The sequence below is a fragment of the Vicugna pacos genome, chromosome 25 (genome assembly GCF_048564905.1).
Source record: "Vicugna pacos chromosome 25, VicPac4, whole genome shotgun sequence".
NCBI classification, from domain to species: Eukaryota; Metazoa; Chordata; class Mammalia; order Artiodactyla; family Camelidae; genus Vicugna; species Vicugna pacos.
This window is the reverse complement of record NC_133011.1, coordinates 18,466,963-18,481,786: the sequence shown is the minus strand read 5'-3', so window position 1 is coordinate 18,481,786 and position 14,824 is coordinate 18,466,963. Positions and strand designations below refer to the sequence as shown.

General features: G+C 33.4%; 1 protein-coding gene across 3 annotated transcripts in view; it reads left to right on the top strand.

The window, feature by feature from the left end:
* Window positions 1-14,824, top strand: part of CSMD3 (CUB and Sushi multiple domains 3) — a 1,005,695-nt gene that overhangs the window by 974,301 nt on the left and 16,570 nt on the right. For all 3 annotated transcript variants that reach the window (XM_031691263.2, XM_072949624.1, XM_072949623.1), the window contains 4 exons: window positions 506-579; window positions 8,301-8,412; window positions 10,420-10,599; window positions 13,226-13,291. In XM_031691263.2, the coding sequence (XP_031547123.1) occupies window positions 506-579; window positions 8,301-8,412; window positions 10,420-10,599; window positions 13,226-13,291 (432 nt within the window). The remainder of the gene's footprint in view (window positions 1-505; window positions 580-8,300; window positions 8,413-10,419; window positions 10,600-13,225; window positions 13,292-14,824) is intronic.

The following is a 14,824-nucleotide window of genomic DNA, read 5'->3' as shown; positions in this document are numbered from 1 at the left end:
AACCTGTCATATAAGCTAGCCAACTATGAGACCACTAGCCTACTATTTTTATGCCAGAATCTGTTACAGGTGTCAGTGAAAAATGCTAATAACTGAGTCCTACTTCTGGGAAAAAAATTTATTTTCTTGAAGGGAGTATTACCCTACTTGAGATTATAATTTGGCAAAGTCCTTGAGCAAATGTTTTATGCATGTGTTCCTCTTTCACATCCTTCATTTTTCCTTAACTTTTTATTCACAGAGTTAGTTGGATGTCAAGTACCTTTATATTAAAAGGGTTCAAAGTTCAAGAATTGCATAATTCATATAAACTGCAGTAATTTCTTGCTTTAAGATTGGCAGGCCTCTGCCCATGGAGAGATGCTGTTAGGTCATACTCGTTATTATTACCCAGGGCCCTTTTACTAAACCCCAGATCTTTAAAAATTATTTTATGTGAGAAAATATACATTTAAATAAAATTGTAAATTTTAAAGGGATATTACATTTTAAAACTTTATTTTAGAACCCACCCGTACTTCATGTGAAAACCCAGGGGTGCCTCGTCATGGATCTCAGAACAATACATTCGGATTTCAAGTGAGTATTTTTCCAGTTTTATTGAGATACAATTGACATACATCCTGTATAAGTTTAAAGTATATAACACTATGGTTTGACTTACATATATTGTGAAATGATTACTGCAATAATTTTAATTAGCATCCATTACCTCATTTAGATACAGTAAAAAGAAAAAGCAAAATAAATTTTTGTGTGAAAAGAATTATTAGGACCTATTTTTTAACACCTTTCCTACATACAACACAGCAATGTTAACTGTAGTCATCAATACTGTATATTACATCCCTAGTACTTATTTGTCTTATAACTAGAAGTTTGTACATTTGACTACCTTTCTCCAATCCTGGCCCTCAACCCCACGCAGTAACCACAGATCTGATCATTTTTTATATGAGTTTGGAGGTTTTTATTTTGTTTTGCTTTGTTTTAGATTCCCTGTATAAGTGAGATCATATGGTATTTGTATTTCTCTTTCCTGAGTTATTTTATCAAATGGGTACTTTAAATAAATATTTCCATTTAATATAAAACTAGATCAAAAGGCTTCTTTGGTTCATGTGCACAAATCCTACTAATGCAAACAAAAAAAGGCATGCTTATACTGCACTCATTCATTAAAAAAGGTAACAGGCAAAAAAAAAGTGGAAATAAAAGGAAATTAAGAGAAGGAAAAATATGCTTCAAGATATAGGGGCCAAACTGACCATGAGGATAAAACAATTAAAAAATTGGAGATAGCAGTGAGCATAGGAAACTCTATAAGCAGTAGCTAGTGTGTAAGAGAAGAATTAAGCAAGGGAGTAAATGAGTAAACTCTGCAGGAAAATGTGGGAACAGTGAGGAAAAGTGTAGATGAAAGAGGATAAAGGAGAGACTTTTGAGACAGTCACCGAAAATATATAAATGTAGTTATTCAATAAGGCAATAAAACTGAAAGATTTTTGTCTTTTTTTTAACATTTTTTTATTGAGTTATAGTCATTTTACAATGTTGTGTCAAATTCCAGTGTAGAGCACAACTTTTCAGTTATACGTGAACATACGTACATTCATTGTCACATTCTCTTTCGCTGTGAGCCACCACAAGATCCTGTATATATTTCCCTGTGCTACACAATATAATCTTGTTTATCTATTCTACGTTTTGAAATCCTAGTCTGTCCCTTCCCACCCGCCGTCCCCCTGGCATCCACAAGTTTGTATTCTATGTCTATGAGTCTGCTGATTTTTGTCTTATAATAGGTATATATTACTAAAATAATTGTTAAACATTGTTATTGATGTAATTTCTGAAAAAATAATTTAACCATAACCTATAATTCCACAACACATAGTTGGATTGTTATATGAGAATTCTTTAGCATGTCCAGTCACGTCTCGCTGACTTCTTTTCTCTCTTATTCCAATTTAGATCTTATGTAGAGATTCAGCAAGCTTTTCATTACAGGGGCCTAAGGGAAGCCAAAGTGCACACTGATTCCGAAAGGAAATAGCCAATTTACACGTTACCCAGTTGCCTTGTGTTGCAGGGTTTTTAAATGGTGCTATTTTGTGTGAAATGCAGTATCAACCTGAAGAACACCCATTTCTAAAGGAAGTGCTCATCAAAGGTGCCATATTTTTGTTACTAAAAATAGTTTCCATTTATCTACAGTTCAGGCACAGTATGCACTTGATTTGATAGCATTTCCAATTCTTCCTGTTTGCCTCAGGCCTGTCTAGGTAATACAAAAGTGTAAAAAAAGAGTCTATGTCTCTATTATATTGGTGTTTTCAGAAATGGCTTTAGATTCATGTCTTCATAAAGTTTTTATCAATTGATCTAAATCTTTAAAAATGGACAGTTAGCTAAACAGCATTAGCCCTCATCATACAGACCAAGAAACTGAATCAGAACATGACTTGGCTTTGATCACAGAGCAAGTCAGTGACTGTGTTCTTATAGAATGCAGAGTACTGATGATAGTAGCCATACAGTAAATCAGGTGATTTCTGAAGATTCTGAGTCCTATCTAGTAAATATCCTTTGAGATAATGGAAATGGAAATGAGTAAGATTGACTTTAGAATAGTCATCCACTGAAATGAATAAAATCATTGACTTTGCATTTTATAGATTCTATTATAATAATTGAATAGTATTATCACAAAGTTAACCTGACCCTGAATTCATATTATTCAACTAATAAACATATATTAGATCATTATGTTCTATCTAGATAAATGTGAATAAACTAGATTTCAGATATGGTAAAATTAATATAATTATGTTAACTCTATTAAAATTACAAATAATATATTGAGTATATTAGCCTAGGGACATCAACTTTCTTATGTGTGTATGGCAGTTATGTGTATATGTATGTATATGTACTATATATATATTCATATATAAATTATACTTACTGAATCTATATAGAGCCAACAGAATGAAAAAGTTATGTAATTCTAATTAATATCTGTTTGTTGGTGGATTCCAAATACATGGGGTCTTATATAACTAGAAAATTCATCTCTACTGGTTGAGAAAACCTCCTACTTACAAGTAAGGGAAACTATTTTGAGCTAACTTAAACCTAAAGGCATTTCAAGTCGTGTGCAGGTATGTCCCAGGCCACAAGAGAAGGGATATAGGTAAAAGTAATCAAACCTAGAATCTAGGAACTGAACAACAGTAGTCAGTCTTTTCTACTACTCTATGTTTATCTACTTCATTTTCTCTCTCTGCAGACTGGCCATACGGCCAGGCCAATGGTGCATTGTTTCTATTTACATCTCAGTGACATACAGGAAGAAATTGTCTCAATCTCAGTTTCAGATTTCCAGAGAGAGAGTCAAAATGTTCCAAAACTTGTATCTACCTCTGGTTTGGTCAAGTGGCCAGTGGTGAGTTAAGTAAAATCATAGCTATAGAAGCCCACTTCTGGGAAGGACAAGAGAAGAAGGAAAGCTATAAAATGCAAAGGCACTCTGCATTTCTTAATTTTCTCTTTAATGTGTTTATTTGTTCACTCCCCTCTTCTGTAAAGATTTATAGAATAGACTCTTGGGCATTGATGTAATTATTAACATATAAAAGTACAGCACCTGTTGATAGAGATGACAAAAACTCTAGTGTTGAAAAAAGTACTCACCATAATTTCTCTTTTATCTAAAATATTACAAAATGGAACAGTTTTTGGCTAAAAACATATTAATAGTAAAGAGAGTAGTTGTAAAAATGATTGATACAACGTCTAGATTAATTATGGAGTAAACGCCAAACATGCATATTTCACTTACTGCTGTATGACTCTTTAAACTGAGCTCTGGGCTTTGGAAGACACATTATATTGATTTAGAGCTTGTTACATAAAGTTATTATAAATATGAAATGTTTTTAATCTGACTGTTAGGTATTTAATTCCAAGATATTTTACACTAAGATATTTAACCCTACCAAAATAACCATGGTGAAAAAAACAAGGTGAAAAAGAAACTACAAAAGCATCCATGATTGAGGGGTAGGAAGACAGAAATAATTGACTAAAGATAACATGATCAACTGTACCTGACTATCTGTTAGCACCTTTTGTCCTCTGGCTTCTATTTCCAAAAGCAAGTCTGGGCCATCCAGTTTTATAGATACAGGATGCCTGGGTACAACAGTAGCCATCTTGGCACCCATAGTTCACTCTAATATTGAATGTTTAATTAGCAATTGTATTACCCAGATAGGTAGCTAACACTGAAGAAACCAAACAGCCTCTTAGCTACCTGACTTTAGAGGATTGACCTAGGTATTCTGTCTGGGGAGTTAAATTCATAATTTAGGCTACCTTTGAGTATATTACAAACTTAAAGTTTGTAACTGAAATCAGTACAGAAGTACATTGAATGAGGCAGACACATTACATAGTGTTTTATTGCCTTTAATTGGTGACTATACTAACATGAACTTTAAAACAAAAAAAGTAAAATTCAATATTTAAAATTAACATCTTTTTTTTAATACAAACTCATAAAACATTTTAATTCATTTTTTTTATTCATGAAGGTCAGGGCCAAAATTGATGTTCAGTCCAGTGAAAACTCCTGGTACCTCATCTTAAGCATATATGATATACTTCCATTTTTTCAACTTTATTATTTATGATGTTACTTATTTTCTATAAATATTCAAATTACATTATTTATATTAGAAATTACTTATAGTCAGAAGGTAATTTACCATGGCAAGTTGGAAAAGAATGGAGAGATATGTAAAATATACTGTTAAATAAATTTGTCACTAACAAAATTATTACTTAATGCACTAATATTTAGAGGATATTTTGGTGATTGATTTGAGTATAACAAATTCTGAATAAAAATCAGTTACCAAATTTGTATAAGTGTAGCTATATTAAATATTTGGTGTAAATGTGTATTTGTTAAAAAATTTTGTTATTAAGTATGTTAACAATATATAGAAAAACTTTAAATAGATTTTAGTTCTATAGTATCTGGTTAAGTGAAGTGTTATTTATTGTGACTTCAGAAAAGATTACAAGAATGAAGAAAATGTCTTAGAATTAAAAAAAAAATTATGTAATCCATCATGTCTCTTATACCTTACTAATATAAAATTGATGAAATAACCCAAAGGTAATCTTCAGAGAACAAATGATTTAACCTTATGTTAATTAAACTCTGGAAGGGATATAACTGCACTTTAAGAAACCGATAAATATGTTAAATCTTTTAAATTAATCAAATAATTTGATATTAAGTTATTAATCCCCATTCCTTCAGTGGATCCAACATTCCCAAGACACTTTTCTAAGCTCTCGGTCTGTTATGGTGAATAGCATACATTCCCTGGCCTAGAGAATCTACCATTTAGGTATGTGGGTCAGATGGAATAGATTATTTTATAGGCTAGGTCGATAACATTGATAATATTGAAAGACACTAAGGGAGCACATAAAAGAGACAGTTTTCCTAATGTGTTTGCTGCAGGGAAAGCTTTCTAGAAGTTTTGTCCTTTAGTGTAAGGTCCAGGAAAAAATAGTTGGGAAAGGCATTCCATGAGGGAAGACTCGCATGAAAATGTGCATGTATTAAGGGAACTACAAAAATTCAATATCATGTGAGCACAAGTTGAGTAAGAGTAAGTGGTCAATGATGATGCTAGAGAGATGATTAGTAATCACACTGTAGAGGCTTTTATCTGCCAAGCTAACACGATGTAACTATCCTATGGGTGACAAGCCAATAAAGATTTTAAGAAGGATAATGATTAAGTCAAACATTCATATTGAATAGGTCACTCTGACTTTAGCATGGAAAATAAATTCGACGGGGTCAAGACTGGAGAACTGGAGACAAGTTAGATGATTATTGCAGTTGTCTATGACAATAGTTCTCAAAGTGTGGTCCCTGACCAGCAGCAGCAATATTTCTTGGAAACTTAGTGGAAATCCTTATTTTGGGGGATTCCCCCAGATCTACCTAGTCAGAAATTCCTAAGGGGGCTTAGCTATCTGTGTTTTGACAAGTCCTACTGGTGATTAAGATATCTGCTAGAATTTGAGAGCCAAAGCCTGTAGAAACAATGTTGAGGACTAAAATAAGATGTGTATGTGGGAAAAGAGATAAGGGAACAGCTTGAGAACAATTTAGGAGGTAGAATTGTCACTATTTGACAGTTGATTAAATGAAAGGAGATTTATGGGTGAATGGTGGCCATTAACTGAGATCTAGTCTAAAGTCAGATTGCTGGATTGATAGAGGTGATCGGTTTTGTAGAGCCGGTTCGACCAAAGGACAGAATTGCAAAGTCTACCTTATCAGTAATGTAGACAATTTAAGAAAGTAAAAATCTGTAGCACCATATTGTACAACTTCAGGGAAAATGTGAATGCATGCCCTGGAACACAATTTGAAGGACTTTGTTTATATTGAATACAGCGTGATAAGTGCTCCCAGGAGTTGAGCAATGTAGTAACTCTCGACAAATGGGGCATTAAAAGGATAAGAGATCTCCTAGATGAAAAGGTGAGGCTGTCATGGAGGAGATAATGAGATAACCGGAAGGAATTGAATGACTACTGGAACTGAATGTTTCTGGTATAGCATAGTTCTGGATAATAATTAGAAAATGAGAGATGGCGGGATTTTGCTAGTCTCAAGGTCCAAATGGAATTTGGAATCAAATTATGTCACATTAAGATGGGAATAGGAAGGAAACACAGTGTATATGAGAAGTCCTAAGACAGCAATTGAACATTCCCAGACTCAGAATGCTGGGGTAGTGGCAGACACAAAATATATCTTATCTTCTCCTCCACCTCTAGTCTTTTAATAACTCCTCATGATTTTTCCTTCTAATATATTTTGAGTAAATGACTTCCTTCCCAGGTCCACTGCCAACAACTTAGTCAAGCTTCTATCCACTCAAACCTAAACTGGCAATGGAAGTCTCATGATTAGAATTACTGTCCATCATTCTTTTTGTTTAGTGGATTCTCCATACAATGGCTAGTTTAATTTCTCAAAGATACTATTTTCTACACAAATTTTAGTTGCTCTGATGGCTTTAGCAACTTTATATTTTTATTAAAAAATTAACATGTTATAGCTTGCTATTTGAGTCTTCAGAGACTGATTATTATTTATGTCTCTGACCTAATAATTATAGCTAGAATTTATTTAAAACTTATATTCTATCCCCAGATGGAGTGAATTATTTATCCTATTTTATTTAATCCTTAACAAATCTCAAGACAATATTATCATCTTTATTTATATACAAAAAATGAAGTCTCAAAGAGGAAATATCCCTACTCAAGTAAGATCATATTAAAAGTTAAAACTGGGATCTGTTTTCTTTTTACTATATATCTCACTGCTTCCTACTTTACCTCCAACTTCCCAGCCCACACTAACCAATCAAATGTACTCTCTTTTTTCCAAAACTGTATGATGTATGTTTTAACCACTATACATTTTATCATAATGTTCTTATCTTTTTATCAGTTATTTTCAAACTTAGTGTTCATTAAAATCACTGGAGTGCTTGTTAAAACACAAGATTGCTAGTCCCTACCCTGAGAGTTTCTGATTCAGTAAGCCTGGGCTAAGGTTCCAGAATGGGCATTTCTAACAAGTTCCTAGGTACTGTTGAGGTTACTGGTCTAGGAACTTCACTTTGAGAACCATTATTCTATACAGCTATCTAAATTCTACATCCCTTAAAAGCTTAGTGGTAACTGCATGTCTTCCATTGTATTTCTCCATTATCACTACAACCTTCCATAAACACTTTAGTGTCCAATCTCATATTGCATTTTACTCTCTTCTATATTCATTTGCCTCTTATATTGTTAGTTGTCTTTATTTCCATATCTGTTTTTATCCATCTTTGTTTACCTATCTTTATCTAACTCTTTGTCTGTCTATTTTATATTCATATGTAGCTTACTGGCCTTTTGGTGGCTTAATGTATTTTCTTCAAATTACCATGGCAGGAAATTTGGCACTTATGTACACACTGATTACTCACAAATTTGATGATAATATGTACACAAAGAAATCTAACTTTTTCTTTAGTCTTTTTTCCCAAATTTTACTTTAAATCAGATTTTAGTTTCTTTTCCTTCCAGCCTCTACCACGTAGAATCTCTTTAAAGAGCATTTTCGCATCCATGTTCTTGTTTTCTTTGTTGCCATATTTGAAGTTGCATTGAGACATTTATTTTTCTGTAATTTGCTATAGGTAGGAAGTATTGTACAGTTCCATTGCAAAAAAGGACACCTTCTCCAAGGGTCTACAACACGTACTTGCCTTCCTGACCTCACATGGAGTGGAATTCAGCCTGAATGCATTCGTAAGTATTGTAGCTAAGAAATTATACTTATCAAGGATAAGAATTTATATGCATTTTTTCTTCCAAGTGTAAAAATAAATTTATATCCATATACAAGATGTGTCACTTTTTTAGGTTATTATAAAATATAATTCATGTATATGATGTTATTACTATATCATAACCCCATGCCCATTGGGAAGCATTATTTTTCAAAAAGTCAGGCCTGAGGCATGATTTTGTTATTTTTCAAAAGCTCTTATGATTGTGCTCAGTTTGGTCACTTGGTAGTTTTAAATGATGATTATTTTTTAGATTCATAGATCTGCACTTGTGAATCTGAAGTACTTTGAGATATAGGAGGCTCCAACATAGTAGCGACTCAATCTTTTATCACTTCTCTGAGAACCTGAGTAAAGCTAGAAACATCCATGAAAGGCAATATGCATGAAACCCTGGCCAAAAATTTGAATACTACTTGGAATTTCCTGGAGCTTCTAAATGTGCACTGACCCTAAGATGAAAGCACTTGCTGAACACATTAAATAAGAACAAAGATCACTAAACAGTATTTTCTGACTTACAATTAGAAATCAATTAGTATCTAGCTTTTAGGATTTGCTGAAGTCCAAGTAAACCCTGTGAATTTATTCTATTCCTGTTCAGAACCATCCAAGTAATCATGGGGGCCCCTGTGGACCCACAGCTTACTGAAAAGTGGCGGAACACTCCACTCTCTGAGAAGTCGTATCACACGCCCTGCTGGCTTGTATTTAAATAGGGCAAAATTCTTGAAAAGAGAATTCCTTGGAGTGTATGTGTACTTTCGAACAGCTGTGTGGGATGTAACTAGGTATTTCATAGTAAACAAAGATTCTTTGATGACCTACGTTTGGGATATGATGATTTATAAATAAAGTTAAACAGCTTCTGTTACTGCAAAGCATCTCAGAATTTCTGCTATGTGCATAATAGGGGTTAAGAATCTAGCACAGACTACTTGTGTTTATTCTAGCAATATTTCCCCCACGAGAATTAAACTTCATTAACTGAATTATATTAAATTTAAACCATATAATAAAATGTTTATCACATACCATTAAAAAGTATTAGCCACTATTTGTAACTTTGTAAATCTCTATTAAGAAACACACGGAAAAATTTTTTCCAAACACATTTGTCCACAGAACACTTTTTTCAGAGATTCCCTTTAAGGATCTGTATCTATGAACAGATGATCAAAATTGTTGTCTTGTTTAGGGGGACAATTCCTTGTAGCATATATTCTGAATGAGAAAAGAATGGTCATCAGAAGACACAAAACAGATAAACCAGGGGGCAGGGTCAGGTAGTGTCATAAATAAAGGTATAGTGAAATCAAGGTAGAGATTTATGAATGGGAGGAAACATGGAGAAGAGAAGACAAAAAATTAAATGAATGAAAGCTATTGCTAGCATATGGACCCAAAATATGGCTGGAAAATTCCATATGTAAGAAGCTATTAATTTGTACTTTCTATTAGGAAATATTAGTATCAGAGCAACATATTGAGTTGTGATTAGATTTAACTTTAGAAAACATATTTTTAAATTTAAAATTAATATGACAAAGAAAAAATTATAAATTAATAATTCCTAAGCTGGTATAGAAAATATGAGTTTGATCAATTTTAAAAGTTATCTGCAGGACTTACTAGATCCTTTAAAATGCTAATATGTACTGTGACTTTCCAAAATGGTAAAGTAATAGACATTCATTAGCTTAATTATCCAAAGTAAGTTTTTTTCCCTCTCTCAATTTATTTATTAATGTCCACTAGCATTGCACAGATGAGTATTAAGGAAATGCTAGTCTATTAAATCAATATGTATATTTACATTGATGTGCTTTCCTTGATTCATTAGAATAACCAAAGGTATATTTATATTAAGGCCTTAACATACTTATAAAATGTATTGTGACTCTGGTCTCAAAATTTTCTTAACATGCCTGTAGAAAATGACCATTTTTCTCTTTTCTTAATATAGCCCATAGCTGTAAACAGCCAGAAACTCCTGCTCATGCAAACGTAGTAGGAATGGACCTTCCATCCCACGGGTATACATTAATTTATACCTGCCAGCCTGGCTTCTTCTTAGCAGGTGGAACAGAACACAGAGTATGTAGATCTGATAACACCTGGACTGGAAAAGTTCCAGTTTGTGAAGGTAAATTTTCTCTGTAAAAGTTTTTAACGAAAGATTTTGTACTGTTTCAGCTTTCCTCAGATACAAGAGACCAAAAAAAAATTGATTTCAATTAGCTTTATGAACAAGGGAAATCTGTTGGCCAACTCAAGTGTGGAAGTGCTGTAGGCACTTCTGGACCCAGAGGCACAGAAATATCATTCAAGTCTTTTTATAGCTTCTTTTCCAGGCTCTGTTTTTCCTTTTGTTGTTATTACTTCTGCTTCTCTAGTCATGGGAGATGTATTAGTTTTCTAGGGCTGCCATAACCAAGTGCACAAGCTGGGTAGCTTTATTTAAAGAATGGAAATTTATTCTTTCACAGTTCTGGAGGCCAGAAGGCCCAAATCAAGGTGTCATCAGGGCCAAGTGTCCTCTAAAGGCTCTAGAGAAGAATAATTCCTTACCTCTGCCTATCTGCTGATGGCTTCCAGCTATCCCTGGCATTCCTTGGCTCATAAATGCTGCACTTTCAGTTTCCCTCTTTATATGGCCTTCTTTCCTATGTACCTATGTGTGTCCTCTTCTCTTCTTCTAAAAACATCAGTCATTGGACTTGGGGATTATTTCAGGAATATTTCACCTCAAGATTCCCAAGTAATTATCTCTTCAGAGACCCCGTTTCCAAATGAGGTCACATTCAACTCACTACAGTATGAATTTGGGGCATATAATATTCAACCCACTACAGTGGGGAAAATTACTGCCAGCATTCCTGGGTTCATATCCTTCTGGCAGAATAACCCTGGGAGAAAGTCTTTCCCAAAGCTTGGTCAGGAAAGCAGTATACAGAAGTCTGATTGTCAAACTTTTGAATGGAATCCATCTCCAAATTCATTTCTCAACCAGGGTGATACGGTAATTTGATCAGATCCAGGTGAATAATCCAGCCCTGTTGCTGCTTGATCAGGACAGCCTCCATCTGGATAAGATGTAATGAGTTTGGCAGAGGAAAAAGTATTACGTTACCAGAAGAAGCAAAGAAAGTTTTTCTAGAATTCCTGATAAAATAATTAATACACTCTTTTCTTTGTTTTTAGGCCTTCTAACTTTTGATCTCATGCAGAATTCACAAATGTTAGTGACTTTATCCTCTTGAAATGTTTTCACTCTCCTAGCTAGAACATCACAGGCTTTTTTTGTCTTTTTTAAAGTTTTCCACAATAGAAATTCCTACTATGTGAGATCTTACTCTTTTATTCATTTACTTGTCGTTGTCTGTCTCCTCTCTTCTGTCCTTCCCCACCTAGAATGCAATCTCAAAAAAATAAAAACCAGACTTTTTTCAAAGTGTTTATAACTGTAATTTTAACAACTAGATCAGTACCATATATGTGAAAAGTGTTGAATAAATATTTGTTGAATAAATATTTTATTGCCTCAAAATTCTTGTTTTCTTTATCAGTTTAATGTTTTCTATCCATTCTTTTCTAAAGTTCAGTTCTTAGTCATCTCTTCCTTTCACTCTGTGTTCTCTCCTTAGGTGATCTCATTTAAGCTTACGGCTTAAACAGTCTCCTCTATGAAGGTTATTTACAAATTAATATTTCTAGCTCATTTATCCTCTCTTAGCTCCAAATTTATTTAAATCCTGACCTGATATTTCTCATACTGATAGTTTGAATTTCTCAAAGACATTTGAATACTCAATATATGCAAATCTAAACTCATAAATTGCCATTCCCCGTAAGTCTTCTTTGATGTTCCCTTTCACTGATACCGTCATCATATAATAAATAGAAATCTAGTAGTCACCTTTAGACATCTTTCTGTCCCTTTAAATCCACATGACTTTCAGTCGCTTTTTAAAAAAAAATCCATTCACTTTTCAGTTTATCATCACTACTATAGTAGCCCAACTTGGCATTATCTCTACTGCAACTACCGAAATGGCTTTCTAACTTCTCTGCTCAAATCAGTACCCACTCCTTTCCAAATTGTTTTCCATCTTGCATCCAGGGTGGTGTTAACCCAAATCACTTCACCTTAAAGCCTTTAAAGATATTATTACATTGCTCTTAGGAAAACGGTGTATAAGTCTTTATAGGTTTGCAGGCACTGCACGTCATAGCTCCTTCAGCTTTACAGGCACATCCAGCACATTCCACATGGTTCTGAGTTAGCTTTGAGTTGGCTTAAAACTTTAAGTCTTCACCTTTGAGTCCAGCCAGTTTCTTGTAATACTATGGAATACCCTAACAAATTTTGACTCCTAAACATGAACTCTACCTAAATTATTTGCCTTTTAATGACAGGAACGTACCCTCAGCCCTCAATGTCCATGCTGGAATCAACTATTTCCATGTTGATTTATGCCTTTAAAATAAGAAACAGGACCCCCAAATGATAAGGCAGCACTGATATTCCTCCTGCCCCACTAGGATATAATGGGAATAATTATTGAACTTGTTAGCTGTATAGCAGCAGTGTTCAGTGAGGACTGAGGTTCTATAGTGAACAGAACATTTTGGAGAAAATTATATGATATGTCAGAGAATAAAATTGACAGTGCATCACATTGTGTGTGTGTGTGTGTGTGTGTGTGTGTGTGTGTGTGTGTGTTATTAATTATATTAAATTTTGTAAACATTTTTATTTCTTTTCATAGCTGGTTCCAAAATATTGGTGAAAGATCCTAGACCCGCACTAGGAACACCCAGCCCAAAGTTAAGCGGTTAGTAATTTCAATTGTTTTTCTAGTAGTCATGATTTCTAAAAGTGATCTACTGTTTCCTTGACAAAGTGACCATTTGTTTAGAAAAATGTATTTCAGTATGAGAAAACTATGCATTTGACTGTTTGGAATTTTAAAATCTGTGTTATAAAATGTTCAACTTCAAGCAATACTGTGACATGTTAATATTCCAAAAATATTGTTTATAGTTCTCTTTATAAAATTTCCCTTCAAGAGTATCTGTAAGTGACTATGAAATAATGTAATATTTAAAACATTACAATACAGATGAGATGTTATATGTGATTTTTAAATATAGATTTTTAAAAAGGAACCAAATACATTGGGGTGAGGGTAAAAGTTCAACAACTCCTAAAGCTTGTCCAGTTTATTTTCAATGATTTAATTTTTAAAATAAAGTTATTTAATCATTAAAAATACGGGCTTTGAAGTCCTACAACCTTGATGTAATTTCCATGTTACACACTCCCTACCCTATAACCTTGGAAAAGTTACTTTCTACATCTGAGCCTCCATTTCTTCATCTATACAAAAGGATGATTAGATTAACATAAATGAACTTCATGAAAATAAAGTGCAGTGCTTAGCTCCTAGAAGGGCTCAGTATATGAGAGGTGATTTTTATGTGTTAATAAAAACAAATAAATAAATATTTTATCTACATGGTAGAAATGAAAAGCCACACATAGAGGCTCAGCATCTAATCTTTACCTTGGAGATAGATTTGGTCCAGCTGTGTTAAGCCAGGTACGGGGCTAGTGTCTAATTTTAGTTGGTTTCATAAGTTCTCAGTGTATATGCTATGAAAATGTAGTGCCTATAAAAAACAAAATATCAGTCTGAGAAACTGATTTTTTTCAACAGTCAGTGAAACAGACTGAATTTCACTAAGGCAAGCAAAGAATATGTCAACATAAGAGTGAAAGTTTAGCAGTGGAGTCAGAAAACCACAGTGGTCAATCAGTACCCAGAACTTTCTAAGAAAGATACTTTATCTGGGAGCAGGTGGGTCCTCTGAATAACAGCTCTCACACATCAAGTGTAAACCTGGATTGCCTTGGGCAAAACATGGCCAATGGCCACCAATAAATAAACCAGGAAGTCAAAAGAATATTAAAGAATATAGAAGAACTGAACAAAACTAACATGTTTGACACAATATACATATATAAAGATTTCTCACTAAACAATTAAAGAATATATGTTTTCTTTAAAGGCACATGGGAAAGCTCTAAGAATTGATGATATATTAAGTAATAAAAGAAATATACACAAATTTCAAAATGAAGTTAGTCTTACCTGACCATAATGCAGTTAGAAGTTAATAGGAATGGATAAATTTTTTAAATTCCTGAATGTTTGAAAATTAAGAACAAAATTAATACTGATGAATAACTCATGAATTGAAGAAATTTAAATGGAAAATATAACAATAGAATTTAGTTATGCTGAAAACTCTAAATATCAAAACTTGAGGATTGAAACAAAAGCAAAGTTGTGAGGCAAATTTAT